General features: G+C 31.9%; 2 protein-coding genes across 2 annotated transcripts; one reads left to right on the forward strand and one right to left on the reverse strand.

Annotated features, from left to right (window-relative positions):
• Nucleotides 1–4,223: 4,223 nt before the first annotated feature.
• LOC111369307 (very-long-chain 3-oxoacyl-CoA reductase-like protein At1g24470) lies at nt 4,224–7,846 on the forward strand. The gene is made up of 3 exons (XM_022990767.1): nt 4,224–4,925; nt 6,042–6,111; nt 6,833–7,846. Exons 1-3 carry the CDS (start codon nt 4,285–4,287, stop codon nt 7,067–7,069), a joined length of 948 nt encoding a protein of 315 aa, XP_022846535.1. The 5' UTR covers nt 4,224–4,284; the 3' UTR covers nt 7,070–7,846.
• Nucleotides 7,847–8,463: 617 nt separating this feature from the next.
• On the reverse strand, nt 8,464–12,218 carry LOC111369308 (T-complex protein 1 subunit epsilon). The gene is made up of 9 exons (XM_022990768.1): nt 11,889–12,218; nt 11,132–11,450; nt 10,456–10,804; nt 10,152–10,284; nt 9,993–10,045; nt 9,765–9,867; nt 9,287–9,453; nt 9,102–9,215; nt 8,464–8,795 (listed from the first exon to the last, which is right to left on the reverse strand). Exons 1-9 carry the CDS (start codon nt 12,085–12,087, stop codon nt 8,625–8,627), a joined length of 1,608 nt encoding a protein of 535 aa, XP_022846536.1. The 5' UTR covers nt 12,088–12,218; the 3' UTR covers nt 8,464–8,624.
• Between the last annotated feature and the right edge of the window lie 4,412 nt (nt 12,219–16,630).

A 16,630-nucleotide genomic window follows, 5' to 3' on the forward strand; every position in this document is an offset into this window, starting at 1 on the left:
TAGATGCCCCCCCCCCCCCCGGCCGCACCCTTTTTTTTAATGTGCGTCTGTGCACGCTTCGTGTTATTATTCTCAACATATGTTGTTTAAACATTCCATTGACGAGATTGTTCTTTTTCTTTTTCCCAAATTTTTGTGCTAATAATAGTTGTAATGTTGTGAATTTGCAGCGTGTGTCTCCCCTTGTCGTGAGGATTTTTGTTGCGATTGCAGGATAGAGCTTCCCCGACCTGTCTGCGTTAAGTGTTGTCCTATTGCGCCAAAGGTTTAAGAATATATAACCACTTCTTGACTTATTTCAATGATACGTATGTCCTTATTGTCGAAATGAGACGGTAAATAAGCAGCTTATACGCAAAGTACCTACATAATCCTTATAAGAAGAATGAAATTTTGAAGTTTTTCTCACTGTTTTTGCTATATATATATATGGTTTAAACTTTATGATCTTCACAATTAATTTGTTCATCATTGTCATCCAACTCTGTGCAATCAAAACAAGTAGGTATACATGTGATGTTCATTTTGATCTTATAATTCACTTATTTTTATCGAGTATTCATGAACACTTAAACTTGGTACATAACCACTCTTGAATTTTGATTTGTGGTAGTCAGACAACTAGTTAAGACTATATATTATGATTTTGATGTCTTTTAGAATATTTTGTTGAGTAGCTACGTTTTTCAAAGTGTACTTCAAGAACTTGAACACTAATTAACGATTTTGGTTGAGGGAAGTGGCATAGCGACCGCTCCACTACACCTGAAATTTTCTTTAAATTTGCATAGTATTTTTTTAATTATTTTTTTAGTATATATAAATTACGTGTATATTTTGTTGCTTCAAATTGTTTTCACGAACAATGTTCAAATTTGGCTCCACTATTGGTTGAGGGGCATAGGGACAATGGGGGAGAAAGGAATCAAAGATGAGAAAAATAAGAAAGATTGTGTTTTCGTAGTGAATGAGTTATCAACATTATACACACATGATGTCTTATGTTCTGACGAAGAATCAAACTTGATCTTATGATCTTGCTATTTTATTTTTCTTTGAGAAAAGTGCTCAACCATTAAAAATATTAGGATATTTTGTAGAATGCAAATGATTTTGTTTTAATTTTAATTACAGTCGGTCATAAAACAATATTTATTTACAAAAATGCAATTTAAAAATAATAAAATTGAAAAATTATTTAATCTCCCTAATGAAATGCTCTTCACAGTATCAGATTATCTTCCAATATAATGAAGTTTATGTTTTCCGATAATTCCTCTTATGAACTGAAGAAATTATGATTATCGTAATATCATTGTTCTCTAAATTATCAAACTTATGAAATAATAATAATTAAAACTTTGTACCTTTCCGGTTAAATATTAACTATTAACCGCTAAAATAAAGAGTATACTACGTATTAAGTACTTTATTTTTACTAAGTCCCTGTTTGGTCCCACTTTTAAAAACTCATTTTCTCCAAAATTATTTTTTAATCATAAATTTTATGGGATCCATAACTTTTATCAACTTTTAAAACACGTATTTCATCAACTTTTATCAAAACATACTAAATTTTTTATTTAAAAAAAAAATCAAACAAGACTAGACATAAATTATTTCTTTTTTTTGAAACGACTAATTTATAACTTTTACTTTGCAAGTGAAACTAGTACTCCAACAACCAAAACTCAATTATAGAAAGTAGCAAGCTAATTTGTGTGCCATTTAATCAAGGGTTTGTAGACCACAAAAATTAATGCATTCCATTTACTAAAAACTCTTTAAATTATCAAAATCAAAATCGATTGGCATACTAATGTATTGAAGGTAACGATACATATATGTTTATAGGTTCATTCTTAGTTATTATGAGAAACACATCCATTTTGTCATGGATCAATCCTTGGAACTGTATTATTGAGAGCAATAATAATACAAAATAAAGAAAATCAAAAGCAGGTAAGAATTTAAAGTGATTTATTGTCTCGTAAATATCCCTTGAATAATCTTAGGGTCCGTTTGATTGCAAAGGTGGAATTTGGATGGAAAGAAAACGAATTCTAGGGAATTGAATTGATGAGAAATTATTTTACTGAGAATTGTAAGAGTGTGTTTGATTGACATGGAAAATATTACCTAGAAAAGAAAATATTTTCCATCTTTTGTGGAAAATAAAAATCACCTCTACCCAAAGAAAATATTTTCCTTAAAAACAAGGAAAATTAGGCATATTTTCAAAAGTTGGAAAATGTTTTCCATGGAAAAAAATAGCAATCAAACACTCCAAGTGAAAATTTGGATGGAAAACTGATATTTTCCATGGAAAATAAATGTAATCAAACACACCATAAATTATTGTGTTTGATTGGTATAATTTTTCACGTGAAAAATGTTTAAATTAAAGTGTTTTTTTATGTCTATTAGGCTTTGTTTTACATGATAATTGTCAATTAAAGGAATAGAATTTACTGGTATTGGGAATGCAATTTATTTCCATTGCCAAAACCAAAAAAAAAAATAAATAAATAAAATTCAAGAAAATCATTTATTTTTGGGTGTTCGCTTGGCTTTATTTTACATGAAAATTGTCAATTAAAGGAAAATATTTTTTTTACAATAATTCTTAGAATTTGTTTCCATTACTAAAAATAAATAAATAAAATAAAATAAAATTGAAAACCTGGAATTCACTTTCCCACCATATAAGTGGGAAAACCAATTCCTTGAAATGAAGGAAAATAGGCGCGTGTGAGGCTTGCATGGAAAGTGAATTCCAAGGAAATGTTTTGTCATCAAACACTAGAATTTGGAAAAAATGGAAATTAATTTCCACTTTCTAGGTAATTCATGGGCAATCAAACGGTGCCTTAATGTCACTGCATCATCTCACTATAGCCAAGAAGATGAGGTTTACAATGTTTTTTCTTGACTCGCGCATGCATTTCTTTGTTTTCTTTATACTACAAAAATGCTCATCCAAATACTCTCTATGTATGAGGAAAAATATTAGAGTGGCCGAATAAATGTATATAGAGTGATGCTACAGTTACAGGGGCTTGGTTCACAGGCCCTCGCCAAGGAAGACACAAGGTGGGTCCCACAATAATTTTTTTTAATTTAAATACAGGTGGGCCCCTCCACACAGTGAGGGGCCTATATATATGAATACGCAATAGCACAAAATTTCGAAAGATAGCCACAGTCGAGAAAAAAAAAAAAAAAAAATACAACATTCTCTTTGTGTGTCTGTGTCATGTCTCAACACTTTGAGCTCGGGCCCCACTATTAAATAAAAGCAGTAAAAAAGACAGCATTGATTCTAGCCGAAAATAGTACGGCACAACTGTGAATTTGCTCTGAATCAACGGTATGGAGTTCATACTTGAATAATTTCACGTGTCTATCTTTTTCATAATTTTTAAAGTCTTTTGTGATTCAAATCTGTAGATTGATGCATTTATAATTCAATAGAAAGAAATCAACTTCCAACAATGAAAATATTCTACGTTGAATTAGATACAAATATTTCTTTATTTTGTGTAATCGTGTACGATCCCAACATCCTGTGTATATTAAACATCTACATTATATATGTTTCATTCGTTACAAACTAAATATTTCTTCTTCACTTTGTTGAGCAAAACATGAAAAATAAAATAAAAAAGAAGAAGAACAATAAAATCGACACACAAGAATTTAAATAGTTCGACAATGTGCCTACGTTTACTATTGTATGGCATTATCAATTATCTGCTAACTTCTTATATGATTACATAAGATTATTTATATAGAACTCTAATCCTGAAAGTACCCTTATAATACTGTACACTCTCAACTTATCTACGTCACTATTAGATATACAAGAATATGATCCACATAATCAACATGTATGCTTCCTGCAAGATGACTTATAAATTAGAGTGCTTTCTTCATACTAAAGCATTTTTTATAATCTCACTTATATTTATATCGATATAAATAAAATGATCAGACCAAACAATATTATGCTCTTCTTTTGCCTATCAAGGATGTTGGTTTAGGTTTGTAAATGGTTTCGAGAACCGGTAGCTGAGTCATGTTCTTTTCATTAAGATGAGCTGATGCGTGGATCCAATTTTGTGGTCCCAGTAGAAGGAAAGACAATTTCACCCTTTCCTTCCAAGAAAAAGGAGAATAAAAAAGAAATATTAATTGCAGTTTTCTCCATACGTCGGGAAAACGCTTATAGTGAGCCTCAACAAACTATAACCTTTGAAATTAGGTCTTCCCAAGGTTCAAGAAATGCTCTCAACCTGCTTTATTCATCTAAAAACACAACCTTTGTGGATAATAATTCTCTCTCTTCTAGGTTTTCTCTCTATCGTCAAGAACACTATATTCCTTCTCAAATGGATCTTCATAAAAATTTTCAGAAAACCCAAAAATCTCAAGAATTATGGATCATGGGCCCTCATCACTGGCTCAACTGATGGCATAGGCAAAGCTTTTGCTTTCCAACTTGCCAAAAAAGGTCTAAACCTAATACTAGTAAGCAGAAACTTGAGCAAACTCAAAAATGTGAGTAGTGAAATTCGAGCCAAATATCCCAATACACTGACCAAGATTTTCGGAATCGAATTTTCGGGCCCAAATATTTCAGCTAGGATTATTGAAATGAAAGAGGACATTAAGGGTTTGGATGTTGGGGTTTTAATCAATAATGTTGGAGTTACATATCCATCAGCAATGTTTTTTCATGAAGTGGATGAAGAAATTTGGATGAATTTAGTGAGAGTTAACGTGGGGGGTACAAGTTTGATTACAAGAGGTATTATAGAAGAAATGGTTGCAAGGAAGAAAGGTGCAATTGTTAATATTGGTTCTGGTGCATCCATTGTTGTACCTTCTCATCCTCTTTATGCCATCTATGCTGCTACCAAAGCGTAAGCGCCCCCCCCCCCCCCCCGCCCCCCCCCCCCCCCCCCCCCCCCCCCCAACCTTCTTTTTTCTCTTCATCGCCTTCTATAACTTGTTCACTTTTCAAGCCTACAAATATATTACAATAATTTCGGTGTTGTGGTTGATATGGTGAATCGGACGTCATTAATAAAGGAAGACGAGTTAAAATAATGTTTTTTTGCTCCGTACAATATATCAAATACGTCCATAGTCTTGAGATTCCATTTTAGATAGTCAGCTTTGTTAAGATGAGCAATCAAGACTTAATATTGTGTTCGTGTTCTAAAAGTTCAAACTATCGAATTCAGTTCGTCAGACACATTCGAATTTCAAGATTGACATCATTTTGTATGGTCATTTAAAGATAGTGAACTTAAATGTTGTCCAAGTTAAGAAGCGGTATGTGACAAGATCGTCTATTGATTTATTCAGCCTTGTCAAATGCAATGCACTAAATATACCGCTAGGTGCATTCTAATTACTACCCTTCTATAAAAGCTCCACCAAGTTCACATGGTAGAAAGTTATTGGTTTCATGGAGTTGTTAAATAATATAGGCTATGCAGTTCTGCTTGAAATAAAGTGAGGCCATATGCTAGCTACAATGAGACTGCACTCAATTTATGGTAATTTATTGAGTCGGCAATTTTGTTAATCACAAAAAAATTATGTAAAATATTAAATTAATTTGAGTGAAATAGAACATGTTAAATTTATAAATATCCCTTACTGTTTTTCTCGCCTTCAATAAAAAAAAAAAAAATTTAATGCAATAGTTCAACCAAGATTTACCTAAATACTTTCAATATGTTGGAACTTTTAGCCCCTGTTTGATCCTCATTAAATTAAATTACATTACATTACATTTTTCTCTCTCCTATTTTCAACCACACAATCTTTCATAAAATAATATTACACGTAAATCAAAAACTTTTCCTTCTTTTTCAACTACTCATTTTTCTAAAAAATACTAATCCCCCCATTTTCATTTTTAAGTAATGGGCATCAAACAGGGGCTTAGTTAACATAAAAGTACATTGTGACTATATATCTTTCAAATTAGATATTTAATTTTTGAATGGAATAAAATTGAGTTGCAGGTACATTGATCAGTTGTCCAGATGCTTGTATGTGGAATACAAACACTATGGCATAGATGTCCAATGTCAGGTATATAATTGTTCAATACAAGCTTGTTTGATAAAATGTTATCTGCTTTTCAACGTTCAAACTTCAATTTTAACTATATATTGCATGAAATTCACAACTTTTATCAAATTTTCAACCACACATAAAATAACCTTTTAATTTATAAAGAACCTTCCGATTTGGTTACTAAGTTAGTCAAGGATTTTAAACATTTATTACAATTTGATTATCCATACACGCCATCATCTTTATTTTGACTGGTGGACAAACTAGTTGACAAACTACTAAACTATCACGTTCTATAGATGAGGTGATCAAATTTTTATGAAGTCCAAGTACTAAGTGATTATGGGGTTTAGAAATACACTCTTAAGAGATCAACCTTCTTAAAAGTAACATAAGTCGTAATATATAGCATATTCATTTAGTCATATGTTGTACGGATACGAATCTTGAAATCCAATTGCTGGTTTGAGATTTAAACAAACCAATTTGCTAATTTGAATTTGATGAACTCTATACTATATTGGCATCGAGATTCCATCTAATTAAAATGTCAACCTTACTATGAGTATTCCAAGCCCTTTAAAGTGCTGTACATTTATTTATTAAATCTTTGTTCCAAGTGGGATTGTGTCCTTTAACTATCACCTATGTGAAATTTCTCTCTTCTTCCAATATCAATAAATTAGTGTTTTCCTCATTGTACTTTTTCAAGCACTTGAGTTGGCTAATTGATCAGGTGCCATTATACTTATCAACCAAAATGGCTTCGACAGTTGCATTTGTAGAGAAACCATCAATTTTCATACCATCGGCCGGAAAATATGTGGAAAGTGCAATTGAGAGTATAGGATATGAAGCACGATGTACACCTTACTGGGGACATTCAATCCAATGGTGGTTTGCCTCCCTTTTGCCTAGTGCTGTTCTTGATGCATGGCGCCTATCCACTGGAATCCATAGACGAGTGGCATAATCACTTATTAAAGTTTTCGTCTTTCTCGTTATATGGTTCTTTATGAGAGAATTCAATGACGTTCTTGGAGTATTAAATGCCATTCTAAAGTAATATTAATCTTCTACTTTTCAAGAAATCCTTTATATGTGGTTATAGATGAATACTCTTGTCGACTTTTATGTCAAAAGTTTTCACCCAAACGACCTTGAGTTAAACAAAAGCAATTCTAGATGAAGAGTTTTATGGTAAAGAATATTAAGATCAAACAATACACATAAACCTCAATATTACCTTTTGATATCAATCATGTTGGGTTGCAGATGAATTTTGACTCCCCGGTTGACCTACACTCACAGTCGGGGTGGGTGGGGTACCATTTTTTACAGTTTTTATTCCCATGAGGTTGGCGCGGGTCCCATACCAATGTGAGTGTAAGTCAACTGGGGTGTCAAAATTCATCTGACACTAGCTTAATTCATATAAAAATTGATAACCTTTCTCAATCTGATCTCATCCTATTGATCTGGTTCAAAGCTGGTTGCAAAATTTTGTAAAGCGCCCAAAGAATGGCAGGAGTGACCACAAACAGCAAGAGCTGGCCTCTGTTGTCACTTGTGGCAGCATCAGCAATCATGACGATTTCGCTGGCAGATGCCTCTGGCAGGTGCACGAAACTCTAGCCCCCGAGTCCACCTAGCCCGGGCCCCATGATCACCCCTTTGACACTCCTCATTTTGTTAATCTGGTTAACAGCAGGTTGAAGAATGTTGAAAAGAACCCAAGCTATAGCAGGAATGATAGGTAGTAGAAGGGCAAATCCCCGGTTATCACCTTCAGCTATTTCAGCAATTTGTTGGGTGGCAAAGGCAGCATCGGAGGAGCGGAGTGTGGAGAATATGACTCCAGCAAGGGCAGTTCCAGCCAGGCTCTAGACTTCTAATGGCTTTGAGGTGGTGGTGGTGAGCCCTTTTGGGAGGTTTTGTACGGAGAGGAGAGAGAGTGGTTTCTTGGAGGGGTTAAAAGTGTCCTTTGTATTGGCGTTGAGGCATTTGGCATTGATCATAGCCATTGTAGTTATGGTAGTTACCACTGGTGTTTAAATGCTGAAAGATTTGCAGGTAACTAAACCTGACTTCAATTTTGATCTTGTTAAAATGGGACAGATTGAGAAAAAATGAGGCCCAACGGGAATAAAAAATTTGGATTGTTTTCTTATCCAAAACCTGTGGTTGGTGGGATATAGACCTCATATTAGATACCCAACTTGGTTTCTTATCACTTACAATATATGTTTTAGGCATAAAGCATCGTAAAAAAAATTCATGGTACATAAACAGACTACAAACTTGTGTGTGGGCGCGTCAGACAGAATATAATGGTCGAGCATTTGTTGCATAATTAAAGAGTAAACAAGATCATCAATCCATGAAACAGAACACATTAGAAAAACAAAGCCTCTAGAGGAATTAATCAAAGGAATGTATCGACTCAAATTGTCTGATGTTCAAGCAAACTATGTAGCGTACACAATTTTTTTAGACCCAGCAAAATTTTGTAGAAAATATGGGATAATTTAATATTCAGATGGTGAGATAACATCATCAATTTTCAGAATCATTTTAACAACTTGAGTCGCCAGAAGAATCTGCTGTTGTTTCCCAATCAACGTCTCAAAGACATCTTGCTCGCGCATATCATTAGTTCCAATATCATTGCAATCAATACCACAGTAGTGGTTGTTTTCCTGGATATAAAAATTCACAATCATTAGAGACAAATAAACGTCTAAAACGTCAACAAGACTAGTGACAAAGGGACAGGGAAAATTGCACAATTGCATTTTACAAAGATTTGAAAGCTTCAGGATTCCTGTCACATTGGCATTGACGGTACAACATGGAAGAGCAACTTGCCCCTTTCTTAAGGTTGGGACCTACTTGCTACCAGGGATAGGCCGGGACCAATGGTTCAAATTTCCCAAAGAACAAAGGAAAGAGAGACTAGTTTTGGTCCTCAAATCACAGAGAAGTTGCAACAATGTCAAGATTACCTTAATCTGTTGAGATTTAACAGCAGAAAGAGTTTCGATGGGTTGGAGACCACTATTCTCAGCTAGCGCCATGGGAATTGCATCTAATGCATCTGCAAATGCCCTAATTGCATACTGCAGACAATATTTAACCTTTTAGCATATAAGTTGAAAGTAATAGCATACAAGGAAATTTAGCAAATTACCTGCTCAACTCCTGGGTGTTTATCAGCAGCTGCTTCGACAGCAATTGAGCAAGAAATCTCGGATGAACCACCACCATATACTATGGAGTTGTTGCGAATAAGATTTCGAGCAACACATAAAGCATCATGAAGGCTGCGTTTTGTTTCCTCTATCATCATCTTGTTACCTAATGCATCATCAAGAACAACAATCTGTTTCAAATTTCTGTGTTCGTGGAATTATTATTTCCCATTCCTCTCATCTTGGGCAATTCTCTTTTTTCTTTCATTTTCTCAAAGAGTTACTCAACATAGTTTGAAAATTACAGTGCTTGATACTTCTATTTCAAAACAAGTGAAAATTTGTAAAAAGAGGTCTACCGGCTACCTAGTCTCATTTCATCACAAATAACCAATTACACTACTATTCAACACAAAACCGCAAAAAAAGAACATCAAGAACAATGCTAAGTGAAGAAATAAGATAAAATCAACCTACCACCACGTATAAATATGGTTACAGCCCTTGAATTTGCACAATGTTCAATGTATATCATTCGATCTTTAGTAGTACCAAATGCTTTTTCTCGAACCAAACCAGCCTGCAGTGCATAAACAATAATCAATCATTATGACCTTCTATGCAGTAGCATGCTAAAGCAATCTGAGTTTTATCTGCAATTTGTAAATATAAACACGAGGTAGCATTGCATAGAGGAAACATTACTCTGCCTAGTTTTTCTGAGGTCAACTCTTGAAACCTCGGCACAATCCTCCCACCTAAACACCAAAGTTGAGAAACACAGGCAATTATAAATCCAAAATGTATTAACGGTACAGAAACAGACAAATCTTATCACTAGAAAATTGCAACATTGACACAAACCTGTAGCTATGGCTATCAGCTCTAATTCAACACCACCAACCCATCGAACAGCAGGCAAGTTTCTGTGCATCAGTAAGTGATTTGCTTCATCATCAAAACCCCATTGGCAGATAACCAAAGTAGCGCCAACATCCTACAACGCCAAAGGATTGTAAGGAAAATGCAGAGAACCATATATATATGAATATCTCTACACTTGACATGCTCAGCAAAATCCCCCTAGAGTAGAAACAACAATCTTCCAGAGGATGATAACGATGACTCGAAGAGGAAATGCAAAAAGGAAAAGATGAAAGTCCTTCACCTTGCATTTTTGAACCATGTCGTCAAAGTACTTCTGCTCTTGTTGACGTAGTGTTTGGAATTTTTCAACTGTATCAATGTCAACCTTATGCTTAGTCTTTGGCTTCGGTGGCTCAAAAGGACAAGTCAAAATGGCAATTTTTGCATCCTCAATCTTCTTTGGCATCTGTGGATGACTCATATCTTTGTCGACAACAATTCCATATATCAGTTCAGTATCCTCCAACTTTCCACCTACTTTCCCTTCTACTTTAATTAGATCTAAGTTAACATCCTTCCTCTCTAAATCTGCAACAGCTAGCACCGCTTTGACAGCAATCTCTGCCAAACTACGCTTGCATCTATTTACACTGCGAACAAAGTTGTAGACATCAGAACAAGTACACAATAAAAGTAATCAGTTATAATGTTAACATATGCCATTCTATAGCAAATCAAAAGAATAATTTTGCAAGGCATGAGTGCTTGGAGCGTATCATAAGTGCTTCAAAAATAAAGCAACAAAAGATGTATCCCATATAATTGCCTACCCTAGCAGCCTGTTATAGTAAAGAATAAATAGAAACATTTTTATCTGCCTGGTTGGATTGTATACCAGGAACCAGGGTAGAGCATCCTACAATACTATGGGGATGAGGGAAGCATGATCAAATTTTTGCTTAAGAATTAGCACCTACATCTTCGATGATAAAGTAGTCATGCAAGTTTGAATCAGAGGTTCTATGTTTGAAGCATCAAATTCGAATTTATTGGCTACATTCTCCAGATGTTCAAAAGCTATCCTAGAAGCCATTTCATATCCTTCCGCAATCCTGATAGGATGAATACCACGTTCTAATAACTTCTCAGCTTGTTCTAGAAGTGAACCAGCCATGACAACGACTCCAGTTGTTCCATCACCAATTTCATAGTCTTGACTTCTTGATAATTCAACCATTAGCTTCGCAATCTGATTGTCAACATCCATCTGCTCCAAGATTGTCGCACCATCATTCGCTAACAAAACAACAAGATGTGATGAGTAACTTCTATCAAGCAAGAAACATTCAGAAAATGTTCTGCAACTACAACATTGTAGATTTTCACAAATGAGAAGCACAAGGTTGAACCATCTAAAATCTTAATTTTTGTTAGAGAATGATGGTGCGACAATCATCTATTTTTCACTACCTTCACAAGTTTTAACAAACCTAAATTTACTTCAGTAAAGTTAACAGCAAAACTAAAACTAGATTTCCAACTTTTAGTGTCCTAATGTCCATAGGAACACATCATTTTAAGGAAATAATTCCAACCTGTTTACATACAATAGAAAGAATAACACCAATCTTCAAGACACGCAATATGATAAACCATAATCTCCCTAAAGTAAAGTACGAACACTACATATCAATTTACACAAATATACATAAGAAGGAAATGAAGGGAGCATACTGATGGTGACGTCACCGTCAGGGCTCTGAAGCATCTTGTCCATGCCTTTGGGTCCAAGTGAGGTCCGGAGGATTCGAGCCACCGCTCTTCCGGCGGCAACGTTGGCCTTCTGCGCATCCAGACCTCGCAACCGAGCCTTCTGCTCCTGCTCCTTCAGTATAATGAACGGCCGACCAAATTCATCAAAAGCCAACGCCATTTTGTCCAGTGATTGGTTGCAGAGGGGTCAAGAACGGATCTTTCACAGGATCCGACTGAGATTTGGAAATGAATAGCAGAGGATGAGGGTTTTGAAAATAGGGTTTTGCCCTAATAGTAGGACCCTTATATATTTGACGCCTTTATCTAGCGACGCACTATGCCCCTGTTTGGCCCCATTACGGGGAAAAATTTATGTGTGAAATAATGTTTTTTGAAAAATGAGTAATTTAAAAAGAAGGAAAAATTTTCGATTTATGTATAATATTATTTTATGGAAGATTGTGATATTGAAAATAGATGAGAGAAAAATGAAATGAAAAACAATAAAAATTAATGGGTCTCAAATGGGGGCTATTTTTTATGTATTTATTTATTATTATTTTTATTTTATTTTATTTTATTTTAAATTTTGACGATATCTAAATGAATAATTGGCACAAAATATCCTTATATTTCAATGTTATTGTGAAAAACGTTCATACATTTCATGTTTTGGCACGTTTATCCTTAACTTAACCTTTTATTACGAAAATCATCATTTTCATCAAATTTTTCTTATAAAATGATAAATATACCACATATTTAAATAAAACAATAAAAAAGAAAAGAAAGGTTAAAGAATAAATTTGAATTATACTCCCAAACTTTTTTAAAACGTGCAAATTAGTCCAAATAATTTTTAAAACGATAATAGTACAATACGTCTCTACTTTTTTTTATTATTGTGTAAAACGTCCATACCTTTCATTTGTTGGCATTGTCACCCTTATTTTTATATTTCGTTACAAAAATCATTATTTTCATCTATTTTCTCAATTAAAAACTGTAAAATAACAAATATATCATCCTCTTTAAGTAAACAAAAATAAACAACAAATTGCAACTACACAGTCTACACTCCCAAAAAATTTTTTAAAAAAAATGTACAAATAAATTTCAAATAAACAGCTTTTAATTGAAAAAATGGATGAAAATAACTATTTTCACAATAAAATATGAAATAAGTGTGAAAATGTCAAAAAATAAATGGTATGGACATTCTGCATAAAAATAATGAAATGTATAGACGTTTTATGCTAATTAACCTTTTAATAATTTGTTTGGACTAAATTTCACTTTCTAAAAATGTTTGAGAGTATAACTGCAATTTATTCTTTAAGTTTTCTTTTCTTTTTTATTATTTTATTTAAATAGGGGGCATATTTATCATTTTACACAAGAAATTTGATGAAAATGATGATTTTCGTAATAAAAATGTGAAAATAAGGATAAAAATGTCAAAAAATGAAAGATAGAGATATTTTTCACAATAACATTAAAAAGGTAACAATAACATTGAAAAATAATAATATTTTATTTTGACTACCCATATCTAAATAATAAAACACAACAAATTTGAGCTAAAACTTTAGGGTAAAATAGCACTGGGTCCCAAAGTCTTGAATAACTGATTTTCTAAACTTTTAATTTCTATCACATCAAGTCCCTAACCTATAAAATGTTTGCGATGGATGTCCTCATGATGAAACCATCACTATTAAAAATGTAAAAAAAAATAAAAATGAAAATTAAGAAGACCATTGTACCCCTCATTTTAACTTGGTGAGGTGTATTCAATTGAGACTTTTAAAGATTTTGAGGGACTTTTTTTAAATGATGACTTTTATGAATTTAGTTGATCTTTTATAAATTTGTTTGGAATTAGTGGAAGTCTTTCATAAATTTCTATGAATTTTCATTTTAAAATTTTTATAGACTTTTGTAAAATTTAAAAAACTTTTGAAAGATTTCATTTGAAATACAATTCACATATGAGGTGTTAGTTCCTATAATTTACCTTTTCCTTTCCCTTTTTCTTCTCATATAATTAAAAAAATTGAAAAAATAAAAATTTAAGACCTTAATTAAATAAATAATAATCAAAATTATATATGATTCAATATTATTAGTATAGTATAGTTTTAAAATAAATAAAAATCAATATATTTAAATTTGATTATAAATTTTTCATATAAAATTTTATAATTTAATTAAAAAATTGATATTTTTCAAAAAAAAAATGAACGAAAAAAAAGAAAAAAAATTACAAGAATCCAATTTAATTTCTTCATGAAAATAGAGATAAATAATAAGATAGAAAGAAAAATAAATATAATATAATCAATAGAAAAAAATAAGTGTCCATGAAAGGTTAAAGGAAAGAAAGATTAAAATTTTATTTTATTTTATTTAGAGGGTGTATTTAATTGGGACTTTTGAAGGCTTTGATGGACTTTTTTTAAGTGATGACTTTTGTAGATTTTGTGGATCTTTTAAAGATTTGTACGGAATTAGTGCAAGTCTTTTATAAGCTTCTATGAATTTTCATTTTAAAATTTTATATACTTTTGTGGAATTAAAAAGACTTTTGAAGACTTTTATTTGAAATAGAGTTCACATGAATATGGTGTGAGATTCTTCTATATGAGGTGTTAGTTCCTATAATTTCCCTTCTTCTTCCCCTTTTTCTTCCCATATAATAAAAAAAATGAAAAAATAAAAATTTAAGGCCTTAATTAAATAATTAATAATCAAAATTATATTGATATATATTATTAGTATAGTATACTTTTAAAAATAAATAAAAATCAATATATTTAAATTTAATTATAAATTTTTATAATTTAATAAAAAAATAGATATTTTTAACAGAAAAATGAATAAAAAAAAGTTATACGAATCCAATTTAATTTTTCATAGAAAATAGGAATAAATAATAAAAGAGAGAAAGAAAAATAAATATAATATAATAAATAGAAAAATATAAATTTTAATTATACATATCTATAGAAGGTTAAAGGAAATAAAGATTGAAAAATAAAAATTAAAAGTATCACAAAATCTAGTGAATAATGAAAGATAAATTTTAAGATATTTTAATTAAATACACCTTTAATTGAATACAGGTGAACTTTCCCACCTGTTTACTCAACCCGATTATTCGATTAAATGGTTAATCTTCTCCATCTAGGGCAAGCCCCGCGGGTATCAGATTTGATTGATATTTTCCCCATCCTTACTTGTGTCGTACCCAAAACCAATGGTGGCGGCATTGATAGCCACCGCGAACCTCTTCGATGCCCCCATCTTCATTCGCTTTCTTTTTTTCTCTTTGTATATACGTAAATATATGTCTATATATGCAGAGTAAAAATTTGAAAATTTAAACACGTACCAAGAATGAAGCTCCTCTGATTAAATAGGCTGACATCTATATTCAGAGACGAAGTTAAGGGAAGATAAAAAATAATAATAAGAAAATAAAATAAAAAATTGCATGAGACATTTTCTATTTAGAAGATAGAAGGGCTTGAGCCCCTCCAAAAAAATAAAAATAAAAATAAAAATCTGTATGAATACACATTGAACCGATTGTGTTGAAAATTAAATCACTTGCAAGCTACTATCATATATTTGAATACTCGAGAAGAATTTTAAGTATTGTGATAGTGTGGTACATGTATAATAGAAATTTAGATTCTTATATTAAAAAAAAAAAAGGATTTATGTTCCACATACACACATGAATATCTCAAGGAGCAGTACTTCAAGAACATGTTTGAGATTGATTTTGAGAATTGACTATTTGACTGTTAGGAGTAAAATGAGGTTTACTCGTGAGAGAAAAAGTCAAATATGACGGTTAGAATAGTGAAATAACGGTCAAAAAATCAATTTTTTGGCCAAAAAATCACTCCCAAAAAGGCTGCAAAATTGTTAGATACAATAAATTAGGTTATATTCATGTTCGGAAGAACTTATAAATAATTATGCACTCCCATACATTTTGTAGAAGCCAATTCAAAAAATTAATAGCGAAATTTTTTGAATTCATAGAGCATGCATGACTCGGTGGTTCTGTACGTTAATTTACCTCACGTGGCTTGGAGGATTCTGCCTCTTAACTTTATCAAATATTATTAATAATATCAATTTTTTAATATTGATTTTACTTTGACTATATTAATATAGATATATTGAACTATTTTTTTCCTTCAAATATATTAACATTTTTATTGGACTTTAAAAAATTCAAAAAAACTTGCAATGCACATTCGTTTCAATTAGTTAAAATTAGTGTCAACAAACTCAATAGAGCGTGAAATTCTTGTCAAGGTTCGATGGTAATTCATTATTGCATTTCAGGAAACAAAATAAAGAAGTTTTCAAATATAATTAAGTTCCAAAATTCACTCCAAGCTTAGACAAATCATCCCGTCTCAAATATGCTCCTACATTATAGAGAAAAATCAGAAACTCAAATATTTCTTATATGATCTCCTATAATAATTTTGTATTGCTCGACATACAAAATATGTCAATTCAAATTAGACATATGCATAAATAATTTGGTTTAAATTTTTTGGTGAACATAATCATGATATTCTTATTTTGTTGAAATTAAAATAATATACATAGATCATAATTATTTTTAAAACAAAAATTATTTGCTATTTTACAATAAATGAGAGGTAGAACATAGGATGGCCCCGTGCTCTAGT

The sequence above is a fragment of the Olea europaea genome, chromosome 20 (genome assembly GCF_002742605.1).
Source record: "Olea europaea var. sylvestris chromosome 20, O_europaea_v1, whole genome shotgun sequence".
In the NCBI taxonomy this organism is placed as follows: Eukaryota; Viridiplantae; Streptophyta; class Magnoliopsida; order Lamiales; family Oleaceae; genus Olea; species Olea europaea.

Coding starts and splice junctions, on each gene's coding strand:
- LOC111369307 (XM_022990767.1), top strand. CDS start 4,285: ATGCTCTCAACCTGCTTTATTCATCTAAAAACACAACCTTTGTGGATA. Junction 4,926..6,041: donor ATCTATGCTGCTACCAAAGC/GTAAGCGCCCCC, acceptor ATTGAGTTGCAG/GTACATTGATCAGTTGTCCA. Junction 6,112..6,832: donor GCATAGATGTCCAATGTCAG/GTATATAATTGT, acceptor CTAATTGATCAG/GTGCCATTATACTTATCAAC.
- LOC111369308 (XM_022990768.1), bottom strand. CDS start 12,087: ATGGCGTTGGCTTTTGATGAATTTGGTCGGCCGTTCATTATACTGAAG. Junction 11,451..11,888: donor TGACGGTGACGTCACCATCA/GTATGCTCCCTT, acceptor TTGTTTTGTTAG/CGAATGATGGTGCGACAATC. Junction 10,285..10,455: donor ACATGGTTCAAAAATGCAAG/GTGAAGGACTTT, acceptor TTGGCGTTGTAG/GATGTTGGCGCTACTTTGGT.